At 37.6% G+C, this 19,987-nt stretch overlaps 2 protein-coding genes across 3 annotated transcripts; one reads left to right on the top strand and one right to left on the bottom strand.

The window, feature by feature from the left end:
* The first annotated feature begins 48 nt into the window (after positions 1 to 48).
* Positions 49 to 17,867, top strand: EXOSC9 (exosome component 9). Of its 2 annotated transcripts, none has more exons than XM_042935597.1 (12): positions 49 to 194; positions 538 to 632; positions 1,547 to 1,666; positions 1,780 to 1,882; positions 2,783 to 2,920; positions 4,473 to 4,555; positions 6,152 to 6,284; positions 7,547 to 7,635; positions 8,341 to 8,487; positions 9,252 to 9,430; positions 11,680 to 11,758; positions 17,794 to 17,867. In XM_042935597.1, exons 1-12 carry the CDS (start codon positions 129 to 131, stop codon positions 17,804 to 17,806), a joined length of 1,245 nt encoding a protein of 414 aa, XP_042791531.1. In that variant the 5' UTR covers positions 49 to 128; the 3' UTR covers positions 17,807 to 17,867. The 2 variants fall into 2 exon arrangements, with proteins under 2 accessions (XP_042791531.1, XP_042791530.1); XM_042935596.1 differs by lacking the exon at positions 17,794 to 17,867 and adding an exon at positions 12,130 to 12,277.
* Positions 11,755 to 19,707, bottom strand: CCNA2 (cyclin A2). Its single transcript, XM_042935598.1, has 8 exons — positions 18,623 to 19,707; positions 17,603 to 17,846; positions 15,980 to 16,092; positions 15,558 to 15,781; positions 14,481 to 14,688; positions 13,952 to 14,065; positions 13,378 to 13,511; positions 11,755 to 13,013 (listed from the first exon to the last, which is right to left on the bottom strand). Exons 1-8 carry the CDS (start codon positions 18,833 to 18,835, stop codon positions 12,965 to 12,967), a joined length of 1,299 nt encoding a protein of 432 aa, XP_042791532.1. The 5' UTR covers positions 18,836 to 19,707; the 3' UTR covers positions 11,755 to 12,964.
* Positions 19,708 to 19,987: the final 280 nt, after the last annotated feature.

Genomic DNA, 19,987 nt, shown 5'->3' with positions numbered 1-19,987 from the left:
CACCTTCAGCCGCCGAGCTTTGATGACGTAAATTTCCTGCGCGTCCGAGCGAGCCGAGACGCGTGAAGAGGACCAAGTTCAGTTTTCCCGGCGGATTCCGGTGCTAGTGTGTCCTGTGCTCCTACAGCATGAAGGAGACGCCACTTTCAAACTGCGAGCGCCGTTTCCTACTCCGCGCCATCGAAGAGAAGAAGGTAAATGGCCCCGGGGAACTTCGCGGTGCGTGGATGCTCTGGTCGCCCGGCCGCTCCTAGTCTTCCGGCTTAGACGCGCAGAGCTGGCCTTCACAGGCCCAGGGAGCCCCTGGAATGAACCGCCGGTGCGTTCCCCCAATCCCTAAGGCTCTCCCCGCCCCCTCCAGTTCAGTTGAAGGCTGGAGTTACCCCAGCGACTATTAGTGCCGGGGCACGTAGTTTCCACTCTCCTATGGGGAGTGGTTAGTATCCCACGTTTCTCCCAAATGTTTAGCCGTGGCATAAAGTAGCTGCTCAGTAAATATTTGTTGAAATAATAAACGAACGAATGTTGTGCTTACAGCGGCTGGATGGCAGACAAACCTATGATTATAGGAACATCAAGATCACGTTTGGAACAGATTATGGATGCTGTATTGTGGAACTTGGGAAAACAAGGTAACAAAGGATTCAAATTATTTAAAAGCGCAATAGGGAGAAGTTTAAAAGAACCTTATTGTTTGTTGTTTACAAAGCAGCTAAGAAGTGTGGACAGACTTCTTTGTTTCGTTGCCAAGATAAATATATTTTCTTTAATGCAAGAGTTTTTGGGTTTTATAGTTACATTTAAATTTTTAATCATATATTTAAAAAAAATTTTTTTTAATGTTTTTCAATTTTGAGAGACAGACAGAATGTAAGCGGGGGAGGGGCAGAGAGAGGGGGAGAGAATCAGAAGCAGGCTCCAGGTTCTGAGCTGTCAGCACAAAGCCCCATACGGGGCTGGAACTCAGGAACTGTGAGATCATGACCTGAGCTGAAGTGGGACACTTAACCGACTGAGCCACCCAGGCACCCAGTCATATTTTTTGTCACATGAGTGTCACATGGTTTTCTGATCTTTTCAAGTCATATATACAGCCAGCAGTAATTGCCCTGAGTTTGTAGTCCTACTTTTCTCATTTTCCTGACACGAGAATTAGGTTTTTAATACTCGTTTGGAAGCTGTGAGGATATTGGTCAGATGTTAGCCAGATATGCCATATGAAAACTAAGAAATCTCAAGTTTTCATGCCATCTTGTTCAACAGATATTTGTTTTAGAAAAGAGAAGTAAAGATCATTGATCAAAAAATAAAGTGTATATATATATATAGTAATAAGATGTTTTTTCTTGTTATTTTTGGGGGTATGCCAATATGTGTTTATTTTCTGTATATACTCTATTATCTTTATACATAATTTCAACTTCTAATAACATACTGAGTATGTTATCACTCAGAGTAAGATTTAAACTTGGTATCTGTTTTAGGTTTTATTGTTAATTGGAAAGGAGATATATTTAGTTAACAGATTTGTACTTTATCTTTGCAGAGTTCTTGGACAGGTTTCCTGTGAACTTGTTTCTCCAAAACTCAATAGGGCAACAGAAGGTATTCTTTTTTTTAACCTTGAACTCTCTCAGATGGCTGCCCCAGCTTTTGAACCTGGCAGGTATTTAAATCTTCTTTTAAAGCTGCTTTAGCCAGATGAGAACCTAACAGCAAGCTGTTGTTTTAATACCTGGTGTTATATTTCATGACTTTATCCCATTCCTATTTTCATAGGCAGTCAGATCTCTTGGTGAAGTTGAATAGACTCTTGGAAAGATGTCTAAGAAATTCGAAGTGTATAGACACTGAATCTCTCTGTGTTGTTGCTGGTGAAAAGGTGGGGAATATGCCCAAAATTATTAATCTTAGTTGAGTATTGTTGATTCATGGATTCCTGTATCTATACTCTTATTCTCAGCTTCTGTTAATTTAGTTTTATACTGATTCACTTCACTTCAAATGTCCCTGAGTGCTACCCATAGAACTTCATATCATCTCTCTGAAGGGACAATAAACATTGGTGAAAGCATCAACTTGGATGTGTGTAAAAATGTCTTATTCAAAGAACTTGTGGTTTTTCATATATTCTGATTTATTTTCTTATGTTCTTTAAGTGACTTGATAGAAGCAGGTAATGTGTTCCTTTTTCATGAATGAAGAACTGAAGAACAGATTAAATCCTTTTGTATAGGTTTATTGACATAAAGGGTTACATAGGGGGGCAGTGGTAGGCAGACACTGGAAATAATACTCTCAATAAATTGTGCTGCATAATGATTTTAGAACTTTATTCTTGATTAGGGTATTTTGACTATCTTTTTGACTATCTTTGAATAGGATTCTTCCTATTTGGATTACTTGTAGTGTTATTAAAATATTAAATATTTTTGACAACATTAAAATATTGTCAAGAAAACCTAAGAGTTTGAGGTTTTAAAGTTAGGAGACACAGTAAAAACATTTAGGCTTGGGGGTGGGGAAATCTTAGTTTTAATTGTATCGTGGTTCTATTTATTTAGAGTATATATTTTACTGTTGTCAGATGACTCAGAAAAGTGAACAATTGGTACGTCAGATGTTGGCTAGGCTTAACATTTTTTAAGTATTTTTTTATTGATAGGAGTAACTGCATGTTTTAACAGCAAGAGAAAAATTTGCACACAATGTTACTTTTCCTTATATATAGCCACTGGTTGTGATCAGTTAGGATTTATTTTTGTTTTAAATTCACATTCAGGTTTGGCAGATACGTGTGGACCTACATTTATTAAATCACGATGGGAATATTATTGATGCTGCCAGCATTGCTGCAATTGTAGCCTTGTGTCACTTCCGAAGACCTGATGTCTCTGTCCAAGGAGATGAAGTAACACTGGTAAGCTTCCATGATTTGAGCTAAGCTTATTCCTGTCATTGAATGAATATCCTTGAGGTGCAGGCAACTTATTAGTGAATTGTTACTATAGATGGTAATTAGGGATGTCCTAAAATTGATAAGGCCCAAATGATATATGGTCGAAATTGTCCTTGAAATCTCTTAAATCTCTTGTATTAAAGTGTCAATAAAAGCACACCCTATCTTCGTTTCTAGAATAAAACCAGATGACTTTTTCTTGGGATTGAGCATTAGATGAAATAGTTGGCTTAGGGACCATGTGTGTGAAAAACCCATGATTCTCAGCACACTGAGATACTTGTGCTTGTTACTCTGGCAAAAGTCCTTCAGAAACAACTGGAAGGCTTATTAAAACATATGCTAAGCTCTACCCTCAGAAAAGGGGAGGGGTAGGATCTACAAATTTGTACTTCTAACAAAGGTCCCAAGTGATACTAATGCTGCCAGTGTAAGGGCCACATTTTGAAAACTGTTAACTTTTACTATTTCCGTTGCCTTTCTCTTTTTTGCTCGATATGTCAACTTCAGTTTCTATGAATTCATGCTGGAATGATAAAGGTACACTGTGGATAGTTTGAGTCTTGAAGTTATGAAAGTAAATATCACATGCATAAATTTCTGAGCAGTCATTCATGTGCTGCTTTTAGGCATTAGACTAGAGGAGACTCTTTAAAGATTTAGAAGTAGAGACAAAGGTTTCTTAACAATAGAGACATGTTCCCTGAGATAAGGGAATTGGTATAAGAAAGTAAAATAGAAAGATTAAAAAGTACTGTAGAGTTATTGCTGGTGGTAAAGTAGAATGGAACAGCCACATTGGAAAAGATTGGCAGTTTCTTAAAAACAAGTGTCAACCTGTACAGCCCAGCAATTCCATACCTAGGAATCTACTCAGGAGGAATGATAATACGTTTTTAGTAAAAGACTTTCATGTGAATGTTCATGGTAGTGTTATTCGTAATAGCCCCAAATCAGAAACAATCCAAATGTTTATCCACTGATAAGTCAAAAAACAAAATGCGGTGTCCATGCAGTATCCATACAGTGGAATACGATTCAGTAAAAAGAACCAGACTGTTGATACGTACTACAAGATGGATGAAACATGCTAACTTCAGAGGAAACTGATGTAAAAGACAAAATTACTTGATTCCACCTAAATGGAAAGCTTGGAGCTGGGAGTAGGAGTGAGAAGTGACTGCAGACAGGCTCAAGGAGATTTGGGAGGTAATGGATAGGTTAAAAAACTGGACTGTGGTGATGTTACATAACTATAAGTTTACTACAAAGTGAGTAGATATATACTTAAAATGAGTGGATTTTATGGTATTTATACCTCAATAAATTTTTTTTGTTTTGTTTTTGCATAAAGTTTTAAGGAACGAGTGGCAAAGTCAAACATAATTGTAAAAGAGTTATTTAAGTACTGAGGATTAAAGGGATTTCATTTTTTATTTTAATATTTGATGTGCCAGATATTTTTTATGTTTATCATTTAGTGACTAATTATTAAACTTCTGTTTCCAAACAGTACACACCTGAAGAGCGTGATCCTGTACCGCTGAGCATCCACCACATGCCCATTTGTGTCAGTTTTGCTTTCTTCCAGCAAGGGTAAGTCTCATTCTTATCGTGGACTGAAATTATAAATGCAGCTAGGACTTTTCTGTTCTGTTCAAATGTGCTATGGACAAATGAACAAATACCTCCTCTAATATTAAAGCACCTTGTAGGTTTTTTTTTTTTTCTTCTTTGTAAGGGCATTAGTTGACAAAGAGCCTTTTCAATAGAATTGACAACACTTTTCATAGGATACTTAAAAATTTACTGCAGGATGGTGGTGCTAGAGATGTACAGGTGTTAGGAGAGTTGTGTGCTAGGCTGTAAGTAGGGAAAATGGGGTGAGAATTACTGTGGATTAATGGAAGACAGAGGACTTTGGAGCATGTTAGAGGAGCATATTAGATGGAGTGGTTATAGCAGCAAGTCATAGGGGGAATGGTTCACAAATGGGGGAAAAAAATCTAGTTTTCTTCATTTCTCTAGTAGTTTCTTCACAACTCACTGCTAATTCTTCCTACAACAGAAAAACTGGAGTTGTAGGTCCATGTAATGGTACCTTTAAATGAAAGCTTGAGCCTTATATCTCTTCAGAAATAAAGGGAGATATAAGTAAGATATAAGAGATATAAGTAAGGTATTTGAATAATTTTATGAATAAAACTAGAGAAAAGCTTTCAACTTTTACTCATTGTAGTGTAGAATTTCATTAGCGGGAAAATAGACTGTCCAGTAGAAATACAACATGAGCCATATATCTAATTTTAAATTTTCCAGTAGCCACATTAAAAGTAAAAGGAAACAGGGTTGCCTGGGTAGCTTAGTCGGTTAAGTGTCCGACTTTGGCTCAGGTTGTGATCTTGCCGTTAGTGAGTTCGAGCCCTGCATCAGGCTCTGTGCTGACAACTCAGAGCTTGGAGCCTGCTTCAGATTTTGTGTCTCCCTCTCAGTTCTCCACCTGCCGCCCGCCCCCCCACTTGCACTCAGTCTGTCTTTCTCTCAAAAATAAACATTAAAAAAAAGAAGAAACAGATAAAATTTTTATATATATTTTACTTATATCGAAAATATTAATATATAATATCTTAAAAATTATTCGTGAGATGTTTTACATTCTTTTAGCTCTACTAAGTCTTTGAAATCCAGTATTTTTCACTCATGTACATCTCAATTTGGACTAGCTGCATTTCAAAGGCTCAATAGCCACATGTCACTAGAGACCAACATTACACAGTGAGGAAATAGTATTTTTTTAAAGAGACATTAGCAGAACCTGGAAAAACTTCAGAGTATAGGATACCAGGGAGCCTTTAAAATTAACCAAATTAATGTTATCTAAGTTTTTATTAATGAGCCACAAGTCATTTCATCAAAGTGATAGCATTAGGTTTAGAATATATATTATTTAAATAAAACCAATATGAACTTAAGTGGTTTTACTCTAATAGTTACTGATACTCACTTACCATTCATTTTGTCCATTAAAAAGTAGAATTCTCATCTCATTTCATTAAAGTGACTCAAATCTACGGGCTCAGACCTTCACTGTGTTAAACTTTATTAATGCTATCTTTTAAAAATGTTCATTATCTTAAAATTGACAGGCATTCAGCCTCAGATTTGCTTAGGTCTATTTAACATTCATTTCAGTACATATTTATTGGTGGATCCCAATGAACGAGAAGAACGTGTAATGGATGGCTTGCTGGTGATTGCCATGAACAAGCATCGAGAGATTTGTACTATCCAATCCAGTGGTGGGATAATGCTGCTGAAGGATCAAGTTAGTGCTTTGATTAATGTTTTCTTAATAGGTCTTGGGGCACCTGGGTGGCTCAGTCGGTTAAGCATCCGACTCTTGATTTCGGCTCAGGTCATGGTCTTGTGGTTCATGAGCCTGCTTGGATTCTCTCTTCCTCTCTCTCTTTGTCCCTCCCCCACTCTCCATCTCTTTCTCTCTCAAAATAAATAGACTTAAAAATTAAAAAAAAAAAAAAAAAAACAGTTCTCTTCTTTTTAGAAGCTTTTTCTTGTTTAACTAAAATCCATCAAGGATGTTTTCAATGTTTGATTCTAGGGTATGTTAGAATCTGGTTTCAATATTATCATTATGTTCCTTTGGTGGCTGCAAGGGATCCTCCTTTCTTCCTTCCTGCTCCATTTATGGCCGTCCAGAGTCTAGCCCTTCTATGCAGAGGAACACTTTTTTCCTTCCAGTGAGGAAAGAGATTCATATCCCTATTCAAAAAAAAAGTGTCCAAAAAGTAGAAATTAGGTAAAAAAGATAGTTTTACTCTCAGAAGTTGGGTACAATAAGCAGTAGTTCTCAAATACAGCTACATATCAGATTCACATGGAGGCTTTTAGAAGATAGATCAACATATAGCATATAGCACAGGTGGGGCAGAGGCTGCTTTAGTTGGAATTCCAGTTATGCCTTATACTAACTGATCTTTTACAAATGATTTAATATCTTTGTGCCTTGGCTCCGTTATCTGTAAAATAGGGAATACTGACACCTTGTTAAAAAAGAATGTAGTAAGTACACATAGATATATTGCACTGTGTAACATTTCTTAAGTATGCTGTAAATGTTAGTTTCTATTACCATTATTAAGACCATTACCAGATCCCTATTTCCAGAGATTCTAATCCATTAGGTCCCTGAGGTCTTGGAATCTCTGCTTTATAGAAGTTTCCCTGGGGACACTGTAGCCATGACTTGAACTAGTGCTTTGTGGATCACTCACTCACACAGCAAGGTAGTTAGTGCATCCCTGAGTATATAATATATGTCTGTGGCCTTTTCAGTGGTATCTTTTACACTGTCAGGGAAGTTTTTGGTCTGTTTTCTTAATATGATAATCCTTCAGATATTTTAAAACAATGCTCACATTTTGCATTAATTTGTGTTTACATTGTATTTTCATATTTGAAAAGGTCAGGCTTATAAAGGTAGAAAAACTGTTCTCATATGCATAGTTTTGTTAGAGAAAGCTATGTAGTTTGGTGTCTTTAAATAACAGAATTCACTTTTATAAATAGGTATTGAGATGTAGTAAAATAGCTGGTGTGAAAGTATTGGAAATTACAGAGCTAATACAGAAGGCTTTGGAGAATGACCAGAAAGTTAGGTAAGTTTAATTTTTTTAGAACTAAACGTTCTAATCTATTATTTTTAATAGATTTTTCCATTAATGACTTTTCTTGCACAAGGGTAACCATGTAATTTTCACACTCCATCGTCCATTATTTGTTAATCTAATTTGAATATACATACTACTTAATATTTTTTGAAAGTTGATGGAACTGTTATATTGTATTCTAATTTAAACATAATCTGTATTGAGAAGCCACAGAATATTTTTCTATAAAAAAATGAACACTTTTTTCAGAAAAAAGAATCTAGTAGCCCAAATTAACAGAAGGAACACAAACTGGGGTTGGTTACCATCTCTGTTTCCTACTGTGTGACATTAAGCAAGATCTATAACTTATCACTTCAGTATTCTATAATATGGGAGGTAATACCTATTTGGTTAATACCTATTGGTAGAACTGGTTTGAAGATTCGATAACAATATACTTTTAAGCACTTAGCATTTGCCTGGCACATGGTTCAGTAAATGGTAATTATAGTAACTTTTTTATTTCTATTGATAAGCATAATAAATTGGTGAGGTTAAGTTAGTCAAATAGCTTTTTTCTAATTTTTCTCCTCCATCAAAAGGATAAAATGGTTAACTTTTCCCTTCCTGTTTTCTCTTCCCTCTCTCATTCCCCCCTTTTCACTTCTCTTCACTCCCAAATACAAAAAAAACAAAAAAACACCCACACAGGAAAGAAGGTGGCAAGTTTGGCTTTGCCGAGTCTATAGCAAGCCAAAGAATCACAGCATTTAAAATGGAAAAGGCCCCTATTGATACCTCTGATGTGGAAGAGAAAGCAGAAGAAATTATTGCGGAAGCTGAACCTCCTTCAGAAGTGTATCTTTATTGGGTGGTTTTTTCAGGAACAGAATTCATGTCATTTTTGGCGTCATTAGGTATATGGGAAGGTGTGCATACTGAAGTTTGTTTTCTGAAACACTGCTTTGTTAGAGAAAGCATTTAAGATACAAGATAGTGATTAGTTATATTAAGTCCTTGGTGTAACATCCACCTCTTTAGCTATCCTACAAAAACAAGAAATAATCTATCTTAACGAATTTGCACCATTTTATTTTCCTTTGGAAAATGTTTTTCATTTATTTTGAGAGACAGAGGAAGCAGATGAGGAGCGAGAGAGAGAATCCCAAGCAGGCTCCACACTGTCAGCACAGATCCCTATATGGGGCTTGAACTCATGAACCAAGATTATGACCTGAGCCAAGATCATGACCTGAGCCGAAGAGTCGGACACTTAACTGAGTCACCCAGGTGCACCTGGAAAATTGTTCTTTAATCTCAATGGCATGGTCAAGCATTTTATATACTATAAACATTGTTCTTGGAAATTATTTATTCATCCAATTGCCAAATTTATTACTACAACTGTTAAAAGCCAGTATGTCTTGTTGTTTCTCACCATTGTTTCCATAAAATCTTATGTGAGTTACATGTTTTTTTCTTTATTGGTCAGCCATCCCATAGCCTAACTATTAGTAAAATTTTTACATACAAACTTGAGGAACACTTCAGTCTTGAAACCTTTATTCTCATCTTTTTTAACACTGCATCAAGTAGCAGTAAAGTTTTCTTAACTTGTTACGTGTTTCTAAACCTGTGCTTTGGACTCCTGGAACTGCCCAAATTGGAGAGGGAATAGAAAACTCCTGGGGTGATCTTGAAGACTCTGAGAAGGAAGAGGATGATGGTGGCAGTGATGAAGCTATCATTCTTGATAGTATAAAAATGGACACTAGAGAAGTCTCCAATATTGGAAGTCAAGGTAGGTAACACTTTATTTACGGCTTTTATGTAATACATGTGAATCTTCCTATTGTAGGGATCTTATTTTTGTATTAGCAGTTCTTTTTTTAAAGGGGCTAAATATTTTGTGATTTAAATTTCAGTTAAGCTGTTGATGCTAAACTACTATATTACTCCAGTTCTTTCCTAAAACAATGTGCTTATCTTTGTGGAGTAGTGGTATTTTGGTATGTAGTGGCATTTTTAATAATTTTTTTTCTTTTGTATGTATATCTGAGCCAGTTTTAAAGGAGGGCTTTTCTTTTTTTTTTTTTTTTTCAACGTTTTTTATTTATTTTTGGGACAGAGAGAGACAGAGCATGAACGGGGGAGGGGCAGAGAGAGAGGGAGACCCAGAATCGGAAACAGGCTCCAGGCTCCGAGCCATCAGCCCAGAGCCTGATGCGGGGCTCGAACTCACGGACCGCGAGACCGTGACCTGGCTGAAGTCGGACGCTTAACCGACTGCGCCACCCAGGCGCCCCAAGGAGGGCTTTTCTTAAAGATTGCATTACTACATGCTGTTTTTCCTTTGTAGTTTCTAGACTCAAACATAAAAAGCCCATATCGTAACGTCTGTTAGAGTAGTACTTTCCAAATAGAACTTTCTGTAATGTTAGGAATGTTCTATATGTACACTGTTCAATAAATATAATAGCCACTAGCCACATGCAGATACTGAGCATTTGAACTGTGGTTTGTGACACAAGAATTTTAAATTTTAATTTTAGTTAAAATTAAATAGCTGTATATGGCTATTGTATCAGAGTGGTATTAGAACATACAAAACTCTAGAATTACCTGGAATACTGTAGAACTGAAGAAAATTGTTTTTAACCTGTGGTTATTTTTACTGTTAGGAAAGTCAGTTTCTTGCTTGGCCCATAATAATCGCAAATTTTTTTTTTTCTTAATGTAGTAAAAACAAATCATACAAGTTTGGATGTAGGAAGTAGGCTGGCGGAGAACTAAAGGGTGTATTTACTAAATCTGGCTGAAAAAAATAGTGAAGGGGATACTGTTTATGTATATAATATGCATAGCTGCCTACTGTCAAGGAATGAAATTATTGCCTATAAACATTGCTAAGAGCCTGCTAGGGTTTTTATAAGGAAAAAAAAAAATCCCCATTGATTGGGACCCTTAGGTATTTATTTACTGTATTTTTACACCAAGATAAGCTGCTTGAATGCAGGGACTGTGAATGAATCGTTAGAATTTCATGTCATTGCATATAGATCAGCCACGCTTTTAAATGCTGCATAGAATTGTAGGTTTGACAATAACTAGGTTGGCCTAATCATTCCCTTATTGATAAATGTTACCACTTTCTGTTATAGTGTTCCAGTAGCAGTAGGCATCCTTGCATATGCCTCTTTATATATTTGTGAAATATTTTTCTAAGATTAATAAGGTTAATGCTAAACACTCAGTTGCTGCTTTGAAGAATAGTATTTTCAACTGAATAATCAAAGTGAACCTAAGATAATTGGGAGGATAAAGCAGGTAAAGCCTTTCTGAAGCCTTTCTCCTTGTGGTAGACGAGAAACTAACTGAAAACTCAAAGACTTGATATGCCAACTGGGAAAAGGGTTAATTCACATTTTATATATATCGTTCATTAACTAAGGCTTAGGAGAAAAACTGGTCAAAGATAAAGAATACAAATGGCCAGTAACATATTTCATAGGCAACCCTAGTAGTAACAAAGGAAATAAATTCAAGGCAAAGGGGATGTTTTCTGACTACTGTATTAGGCAATATTAAAAATGTCACCATTGGCAAGTGTGAATAGGAAGATGGATTCTTCATATACTTATTTCTCAGGGTATAAATTGGAACAGTATTTTTGCAGAATTTGGCAAAATATCTTTTAGAATGTGTATGCCTTTTGACCCAATAATTCTGCTTCTAGGTATTTTCCTTCCAGTGTTGTTTCTAATAGAAAGTTATATAGATTTTTTTCTCCTATTATGACATGTATGAAATGTAATTATATTGAACACATATAATTGTCATGTAATTACAGAATTTTTAGGAAATAAAGTAATGTTATTTTTCAGAGCTCCAAGGAATTACTTAAGGTAAAGAACCAAGTAGTTCTGTAAGCCTCCACTCAGAGTAGTTTGGGATATTTGTACAGAAATAGAATGTTAGAACTGCTGACCTAAACCCATGTGGAAAATTTCCAAGAGATTATTTATATTGTTTCCTTAACATTTTCTTAAGATGCCCCCATAGTACTCTCAGACAGTGAAGAGGAAGAAATGATCATTTTAGAACCAGACAAGAATCCAAAGAAAATAAGGTAACAAGTTTCTGATTTATTTCAAGTGTATACACATACTCAAGACTTTTCTGGTTTTATTCTCATCTTATCCTACTATAAACAGACACCCCCTTTTTAATTTGAAATCCAGCTGTTCTTTCTGTGGTTTCTTCAAACTGAGATTTAAAAACATTAGGACCTAATTCTATAAAACTGGATTACTTTTAAAGTAATACTGCATTTTATTCTCATAGTTGGCAAGTGTTCTATATTCTACTGGAAGAAATAAGGCCTCCTATTTTGGTAATCCAAAATTAACGAGCAAAATATTATGAGTGTGGCAAACCACCCATGGTATCAGCTTGTAGTGCTAATACTGTTAGTAAACTGTTAATTTATTTTATTCACAGAACACAAACCATCAGTGCAAAACAAGAAAAAGCACCAAGTAAAAAGCCAGTGAAAAAGAGAAAAAAGAAGAGAGCTGCTAATTGAAGCTCACATAGTTGTATATTTGTGTATATAACTATTAAAAGGATATTTATTCAGTGCTAATAACTTTGGGTATTTTTCTCTTCACAAATCCATTATAAAATCTAGTCAATTCCATAATAGTTTTTTACATTATGCTTTAAAATAAACCTTTTGGACAACTTAACAGGTTTTAAATAACTGTCACTTCAGTAAAGTGTAAAAGTTGATGAGGAATGAAAAAGCATTTTCATAGTGTGTACAAAGAGCTGAAAGATTCTCAGGATCATCACAACAGATAAATAAGCACAGATTTATTCCAGATATGCTTGGATTATGCGCAAGTCACCAAATTGATCCAGTGGCTTAGGAAAATGGATGCTCAAACTTTTATCCGTTTTCCTACACAAGAGAAGCCTTCCCAGTCCCCTTCTATAGTAAATGAAATTAATTTTTCTGAGTGATACCGTAGTCAAATCAAATTTGACTTACAAAACCAAATTTTCTAAATCCATTTATTCTTATTCTTATTGTGCTGACAGCTGGCATCATTAATACTTTAAACCACTTAAAATTAGCCAAATATCTCAGATAGTTACATGTACAAAAGATATACAAATTAAAACCATTTAAAAAGTAATAGATACCATAATTTGTACTTGACCCTAACTTCTGTATTCAGAAATGATTGTAAAGATTAAAACCTTAGAAAAAACTGTACACCATATACTTGGAGTGATTTACATCTTAGAAAGCAAAGGCAGTCTTTCACTGTTACACATTTAGTGTCTCTGGTGGGTTGAGGAGAGAAACACCATGATACCTGGAAATAGGGAAAAAAAAAACAAAACTGTAAATATTCATTGGGTAAAGGGGCTCATGGAATGATACATATACTAGGAACTCAAAAATCCTGTTTGTATGCTGACTGAGTTAATGGTTATACAATCATTGTCTGGTCCACAAAACATGCACGCATACCCGTTCCTCTCCCCTCTTTTCCCTCAAATGCAGGACAGAAAGGGTAACTACAGCATACTCAGAACACCTGGCCTGCTAAGAGAACAGTTTCTTAGGGAGGCTGTGTCTGTTTTGTGAATCCTTTGATAAAGTTAAAATGTCAGGTGTCCCAGAATCATGCAATAGCCTGGAAAAGCAAGCTTCTTTAGTATCATGTTAATTCTTACTTTGAACTTTTATACTTTTCCCTTATTGACTGTTGTGCGTGCTGTGGTGCTCTGAGGTAGGTCTGGTGAAGGTCCATGAGGCAAGGCTTAAGACTTTCCAAGGTATATCCAGTCTTTTGAACTAAAGATTCAGGCTGCAGAGAAGTGGGTAGAGAAGCACTGAGTTTTGTTTTTAGGAACAGACACCAAACATAATGAGTTAGTAGTTGGCATTAAGCTGGAGTTTCGTTAAATTTCAGGGCCAACACCTCCAGCTAAGAAATCTAGTTTTCTCAAGTCATTATTCCATCTTTTATGCTGACTTTGGTCAATTTTTACTACTTTCCCTGCCAGCAGCAGGTCTTATGGCCTGATCCTTTAAGCACACCTTTCAAATCCAAGTAATAACTAAGCTTTCTACCTAACAAACATATATTACTAAATAGGTAAGACACTTTAAACAGTGCAGATTTTTTGAAGTTTTTCCAGGTTAGTACCTCTAGACCACCATCTCTTGTATAGGACAATTATCTGACTTAACTGACACAACTATTTAAGTTGCAAGGCAGAAGTGTGAAGACATCGAAATACATACCCAGCTTTGTCCTGTGACTGTGTAGAGTGCTAAATGAAACGCTGCTGCAGCAATAACTGATGGCAAATACTTTAGGTATGGGTCAGCATCTATCAAACTTAATTCTCCCAAAAACTGCAATGAAAATGTAAATATACTTTATGATCACAAGAGCTCTAGAATTCAAACCTCAAATCCTTGCCTTCTGTCCTAATATTTTCCTGTTTTTAAGACTGGCTCTATGGCAACCATAGGAAAAAAAAATTGTCACAGCCCTTATCCATTATCTTAATGTTTTGCTCCATCTTCATCCTGTATTTTTTCCTCTTTTAATAATTTTTAAAACTCTTCTGGCTACCATTTCCCAAGACTCAATCCTCATTCCACTACTCCTAGTTACTTTCGAATTCATGTTACCTTTCACCAATGGTAGGTTCTCTTTATACTATAGCATTAACTTGTCCCCTAAATACTAAATCCCTTGACCAAAGCTATGTAATTAAACTGTGTGACCTAAGAATCTTCATTCAACAAAATGAAAAGAACTTACCATTGCTAAACTTTCAACTTTGCAGTTGGCAGACTGCTGATGCAGAAAGTATTGGGTAAGAAATTGATTTACTGTTGGTGCAGCTAGGTCAAAAGCAAGCACTTTCAAAACTAGATGCTCCATTCTCAGGACTTGTTTCTTGGTATAGGTATCATCTGTAATGTACACAAACTCTGCTACTTCTGGGGGGTATATTTCTTCAAACTTTCTACAATGAAAAAAGTTTTAAGTAATCAGTCTTTCCAAAAGAGAAGCAAGCTGTTTATCTAATTCTGAAATCGCTTTAGCAGAATACATGGAATGAGTCCCAAACCTACACTCCACCAGTTGCCTGTTTCCACTGATTTTGACCATTACCAGCAGAGACTAGATAGATGCTAACTGAAAGACCCAAATCAATACAGGACTCGTGGGACATCTGTCCCAATGCAGTCAAATAAGAGGCCTAAGAGTTCCCAAGATGGTAACAATGCCAGAGTTCAAGTAAATGAAAATTTAGGAAATTCTTAGAAAAATAAACATTTTTAGTTTTTAAATCTAATTTCCATGTCTTAAGAAGATATGATTTTATGCCAGAAAGCACTTTTTGATGGAAGGAACCACACTTTTTTAAATTTGGTAATCTAGTCCAAGTGTATTAAAAAGTAGCCAGTCGGGGCGCCTGGGTGGCTTGGTCGGTTAAGCATCCGACTTCAGCTCAGGTCATGATCTCACGGTCCATGAGTTCGAGCCCCGCATCGGGCTCTGTGCTGACAGCTCAGAGCCTGGAGCCTGTTTCGGATTCTGTGTCTCCCTCTCTCTCTGCTCCTCCCCTGCTCGTGCTCTATCTCTCTCTCTCTCTCAAAATAAATAAACATTAAAAAAAAGTAGCCAGTCTCCATCTTTAAGGTACCCTGGAATCTAGATCTGGGAAAATTAATATCCTAAACTAGTTTCCACACTGTTTCATGCTGCTACCCCTAAAGTAGCTTCCAACTCTGCCTTGTGTATATTAAAATGTCAGTGTTAAAAATCACAACCTCTTCCTTACACAGAAAGGTACCAATCACTTAATCCAACAAACCAAGTTGGACTTACGAGGCTAACAGCATAGCAGCAGTGCCCACAAGCTGAAGTTTTCCTCTCAACACAGACATCGATGAAAGGAACCTATCAATGTAGTTCACAGCCAAATGCAGGGTCTCATTCTGTAGTTTATATTCTTCTCCTACTTCAACTAACCAGTCCACAAGGATAGCCCTCATACTGTTAGTGATGTCTGGCTGTTTCTTCATGTAACCCACTTTAGGCTTACATTTAACCTGTTGAGACAGTTACTTAGTATAATATTAAAATTACAATTAGATTATTCTACCATTAACAAAGATGCCACATACCAGAAACATCAGTATAACATTAGACTAATTCACCACCAGTTAAGGAACTTAAAAACATCCTCTCAGTTTCATTTTGCCACAATGAGTAAAACCGTATAAAAATTGGATTCAGAGAGCTGTTACCTCCATTTCCCTAAGGTATGTGTGAATGTCCTCATGGTAGTCTGGGACTTCATTGACACTCATTGGCTTTTCATCGTCTAATACAATTGATATGTCCATAGTATGTGGTGACTCTGGGAGAATACAGAAGTTATGATTAAGTTCATTGTTTAATTTTCTAATTAATAGCCAAAACTGCCCTTGTAAGGAGTCCCATATGAAAGCATTTATTTCATCCAACTAAAAAGGGCTGTTCATGAAAAAGTACAAAGAATAGTTCACTGTGGTTTTAGTACCCCCTCTCCACTTGGTTTTAATCAATAAGAAAAAATACTAATAGGCCACTAAAAGGAAAATGAGTTTGAAGATCAAGTACTATGTTAATATTCATATTCCATGAGAAATAAGAGCAGATGGCACAGTGATTCTGTTAGGACTGAGTTAAAATCCAAAACAGTCTGGAGATAGTATGTAGTATTTATCCTGAGAGTTTGCAGACCCCAAAGTCTGACATATTCAAAGTACAATCTAGGCACTAAGAAGCAGTGCTTCTATGAGTGTATGAATGAGAAAATGAGGTTTGTTACAAGCAGTTCAAACAAATTAACACTACAATCAACAAGTGATTCATGTCTGTAACTTTAAATTATCTTTTAAGGCAAAGAATATCATTAATTATTCTTTTCACTTCAGGGTTCGCTTTGAGGTTAAAATTTGTGGCAAACTTTAAATAAAAATACAAACTTTACTTTATTTCCAAAAGATTTTCCTGCGATTTCTAGACCACTTCTCACAGTAGAACTAGAGACTAAACTTAATGAGTTGCCCAGTGACTCAGCAGACCTATGGTAAAGAAGTTGCATAAACTGTTGGCAGAGCTGTCTTTATAGCAGCTACTTTTATTTTTATGTGGTTAAGTGCAAAGCCATGGTTCAATGCTTGACTTACAGTAGAATAATGTCCCTCTCTGGTATCAGACTGGATTTACAGAAACAAAATTTTAAAGCTATAACAGACGGGTGCCTGGGTGGGTCAGTTAGTTAAGCATCCGACTTCAGTTCAGGTTACGATATCACCATTCGTTCAAGCCCTGCATCAGGCTCTGAGCTGACAGCTCAGAGCCTGAGGCTGCTTCGGAGTCTCCCCCTCTCTGCCCCTTCCCTGCTCACGCTGTCTCTCTCTCTCTCAAAAATAAATGTTACCTTAAAGCTGTAAGAGATGTTAGATATCACAATATTGAAAGCTGCATCCTTTTCAAATACTCTGAGTGGTATGTACAAAGTGAGTCTTATGAATACAACTGAAATCTATTCGTTCATAAATGTGCTAAGGATCAAGTAAGAAAATGTCTTAAAGTACAAAATAGCATTAATGCAGCCTATTTTTTAGTTAAAGAAAGAGATTATTATTATTATTTTTTATTTTAGAGTGTGGGAGTGAGCTGGGGAGAGGGGCAGAAAGGATCTCAAGCAGGCTCCGTGCTCAGCAGGGAGCCCGGTGTGGGACTTGATCCCACAACCCTGGGATCATGGCCTGAGCCGAAATCAAGGGTCAAAAGTTCAATCCAGTGAGCCACCAGGCTCCCCCAGTGTATTTAATAATTACGATTACATTGATTTGATACAGATGTTCTTTAAAACTTACCAAAACTACCATCCATTGGATAATCCAGAGGTACCAGTGGTTTTCTTGGTCCAGATAAAGTAATGGCTGAATTAAAAGCCAGGACATTTTCATGTTCTGTTTTTTTAGATTCAGCTGGCCTCTTTTGAGTCTCTTCTTCTGCTTCATCCACATGAATGGTAAATGCAGGCTGTTTACTGTTTGCTTTCCAGGGAGGAACAGTGACATGCTCATCATTTATAGGAAGATCCTTAAGAGGTGCAACCTAAAAAGAAATAAATATTTGGCTTTGAGCCTGTTGAATGGAGTTTTGGTTTCTTCCCCTTATGGGTCTCAGTGTCTGCTTTTTACTCCCAAATACTCAGGAAATTAAACTGGGGCAAAGTCCATGCGGTAAAGTTTGAGTGGCTGAAGAAAGGGATGTTTAAATTCGTTACAGGCATTCCTACATAAGTTATAAAAAGAGTCACACTAAGTGGAAGATACAAAACTAATCAAGGCCATAAGATGGGTGGAGGGGCAGGCTGAGAAATGACAAGTTTAGGAGAGCCGGCAAAGAGGTGTCGGTTCACTACTTTCGCCCAAGGGTGGAGCAACCGAGCAAATCCGGCAAAATGGCGGAATTTACTAAAAGCAAAGTATTTTTTATACCCTTTCTTAAAGTTGAGGTAATCTTAACCATATGGAGAGGGGAAGGAGGTCCAGATACTAGGGCAGGGCCTGGGGTTTAAAGCGGCGAGAAAAGCGCGGACACACGTAGGACTTGATTAGGGTTTGGTTTGACTCCCATTATCTATAGAAAAACATCCCCAATAAACAGCAGACAGGCAACATAACACAGCTGGCGAAGAGAGCAATGGGGGAGAAGCTATTAAGTGGCATCCCACACGCCAGAAAACTAGGGATCAAGGTGACTCAAGACCCAGGACTCCCTTTAAAAAAGCTCGGAAGATGCTTTCTTGCCACGCTCCTCGGCCTGCTAAACCTCGTGCAAAACTCCCGCTCGGCCCACCCTCCTGCAGATACCGCTCATCTCTTTACCCGTCGTGTCTTGGGCCTCTGCTGCGGTGCTGGAACGCGCGGATTCCCAGCCTTGAGTACGGCCAGCCCGGCACGAGTGCGGGGCTGCTGGGCGGGCGCCACCTTCTCAGGGTTGATGTTCTCCTGGTCCTCTTGGAGCTCCGTATGCTGCAATGTTAGCAGCGCCGAGCCCGCCTCGCGGGACGCAGGCCCCGGCGCGGAGCTGCCCAACATCACTGCTCCCGGGGTCGCGGCGGAATCAGCCTGGGGCGCCTAGCGGCGTGTACTCCGTCCCGCCGACCCCAACAAGAAACGCTCCCGCCGTAGCAATCCGCCGCAGCCCGGGCCAGCCTGCCCGCTTGAGATCACGGAGTTCCAAGTAAGTTGAGAAAGGCGTAGGCAGGAACTGCCGGGCGTGGAGGGCTAAAGACGCCCCCGAGATGTCGCGAGCAGCCCGCCGGAGCGGCGGCTGTTCATGCAGTTCAAGTATCCCGCGACTATTGAAATGAGCCAATGGAAAGGGCCGACGCCCGTGACGTCACTCTAGGCGACACAGTCGCAAGCGAATGAAGGCGGCCGCGAAGGCCACGGAGCAGAGGGGGAGAAACGCCGAACGGCGGCGGGAGGGAAAACGCCTGCGCCGAGCGAAGAGGCGGGTCCCGAGTTTCTGGTGACTTTAAACTGGGCCACTAGGTGATCCCTGGGCTCTGGACTAGGGCTGCCTCTTGGATAAACTGAGTTAAACTTAAGCAGTTATTAGTGAGCCACCCCAGTCGTTAGCTGTGGAACCTTCAGTTAGCCTGCCTGGTTTCCCAAGGTCTAAAATCTGACCCAGCCACTTACTGGCCTGGTAGTCGTGGACCAGTTATTTAATGTCTCTGATCCTCAGTTTTCTTATCTATTAATTGGGAGTCATGTCTACATGTCATACGGCTCTCATGATTATATAATGAGCATAAATCATTTACCCGCTGCTAACGTAATAACTGACATTCAAGTGGTAGACTATAATATCTTACCATTTAGGTGTTTCTTCAGTCATGCTTTTTAATTTATCTAATGAAGATGCAATTAAGTAAGGTGCCACTTTGAACTACTGTTGATATCTATATAATAAATACATATATATATGATACACATCATATATACATATGATACATCATATATGATACATATATATGATACATCATATATATAACATATATATAAAAAAATAGTAATGTACTACAAGAAATTCAACTAGACAGTCACTGATTTTGATGAATATTTTGCCAAGCTGTGGCAGCCAACAAAAAGCACCAGTGAAATTCTAGTGACCTAGATATAATTATTTGTTCCATTTAGAAATGAAGGTTAAATGTAATAAAAATATGACCTTATTAAAAG

The sequence above is a fragment of the Panthera leo genome, chromosome B1 (genome assembly GCF_018350215.1).
Source record: "Panthera leo isolate Ple1 chromosome B1, P.leo_Ple1_pat1.1, whole genome shotgun sequence".
In the NCBI taxonomy this organism is placed as follows: domain Eukaryota; kingdom Metazoa; phylum Chordata; class Mammalia; order Carnivora; family Felidae; genus Panthera; species Panthera leo.
The sequence above is the reverse complement of the archived record's forward strand: the minus strand, read 5'-3'. Positions and strand labels throughout refer to the sequence as shown.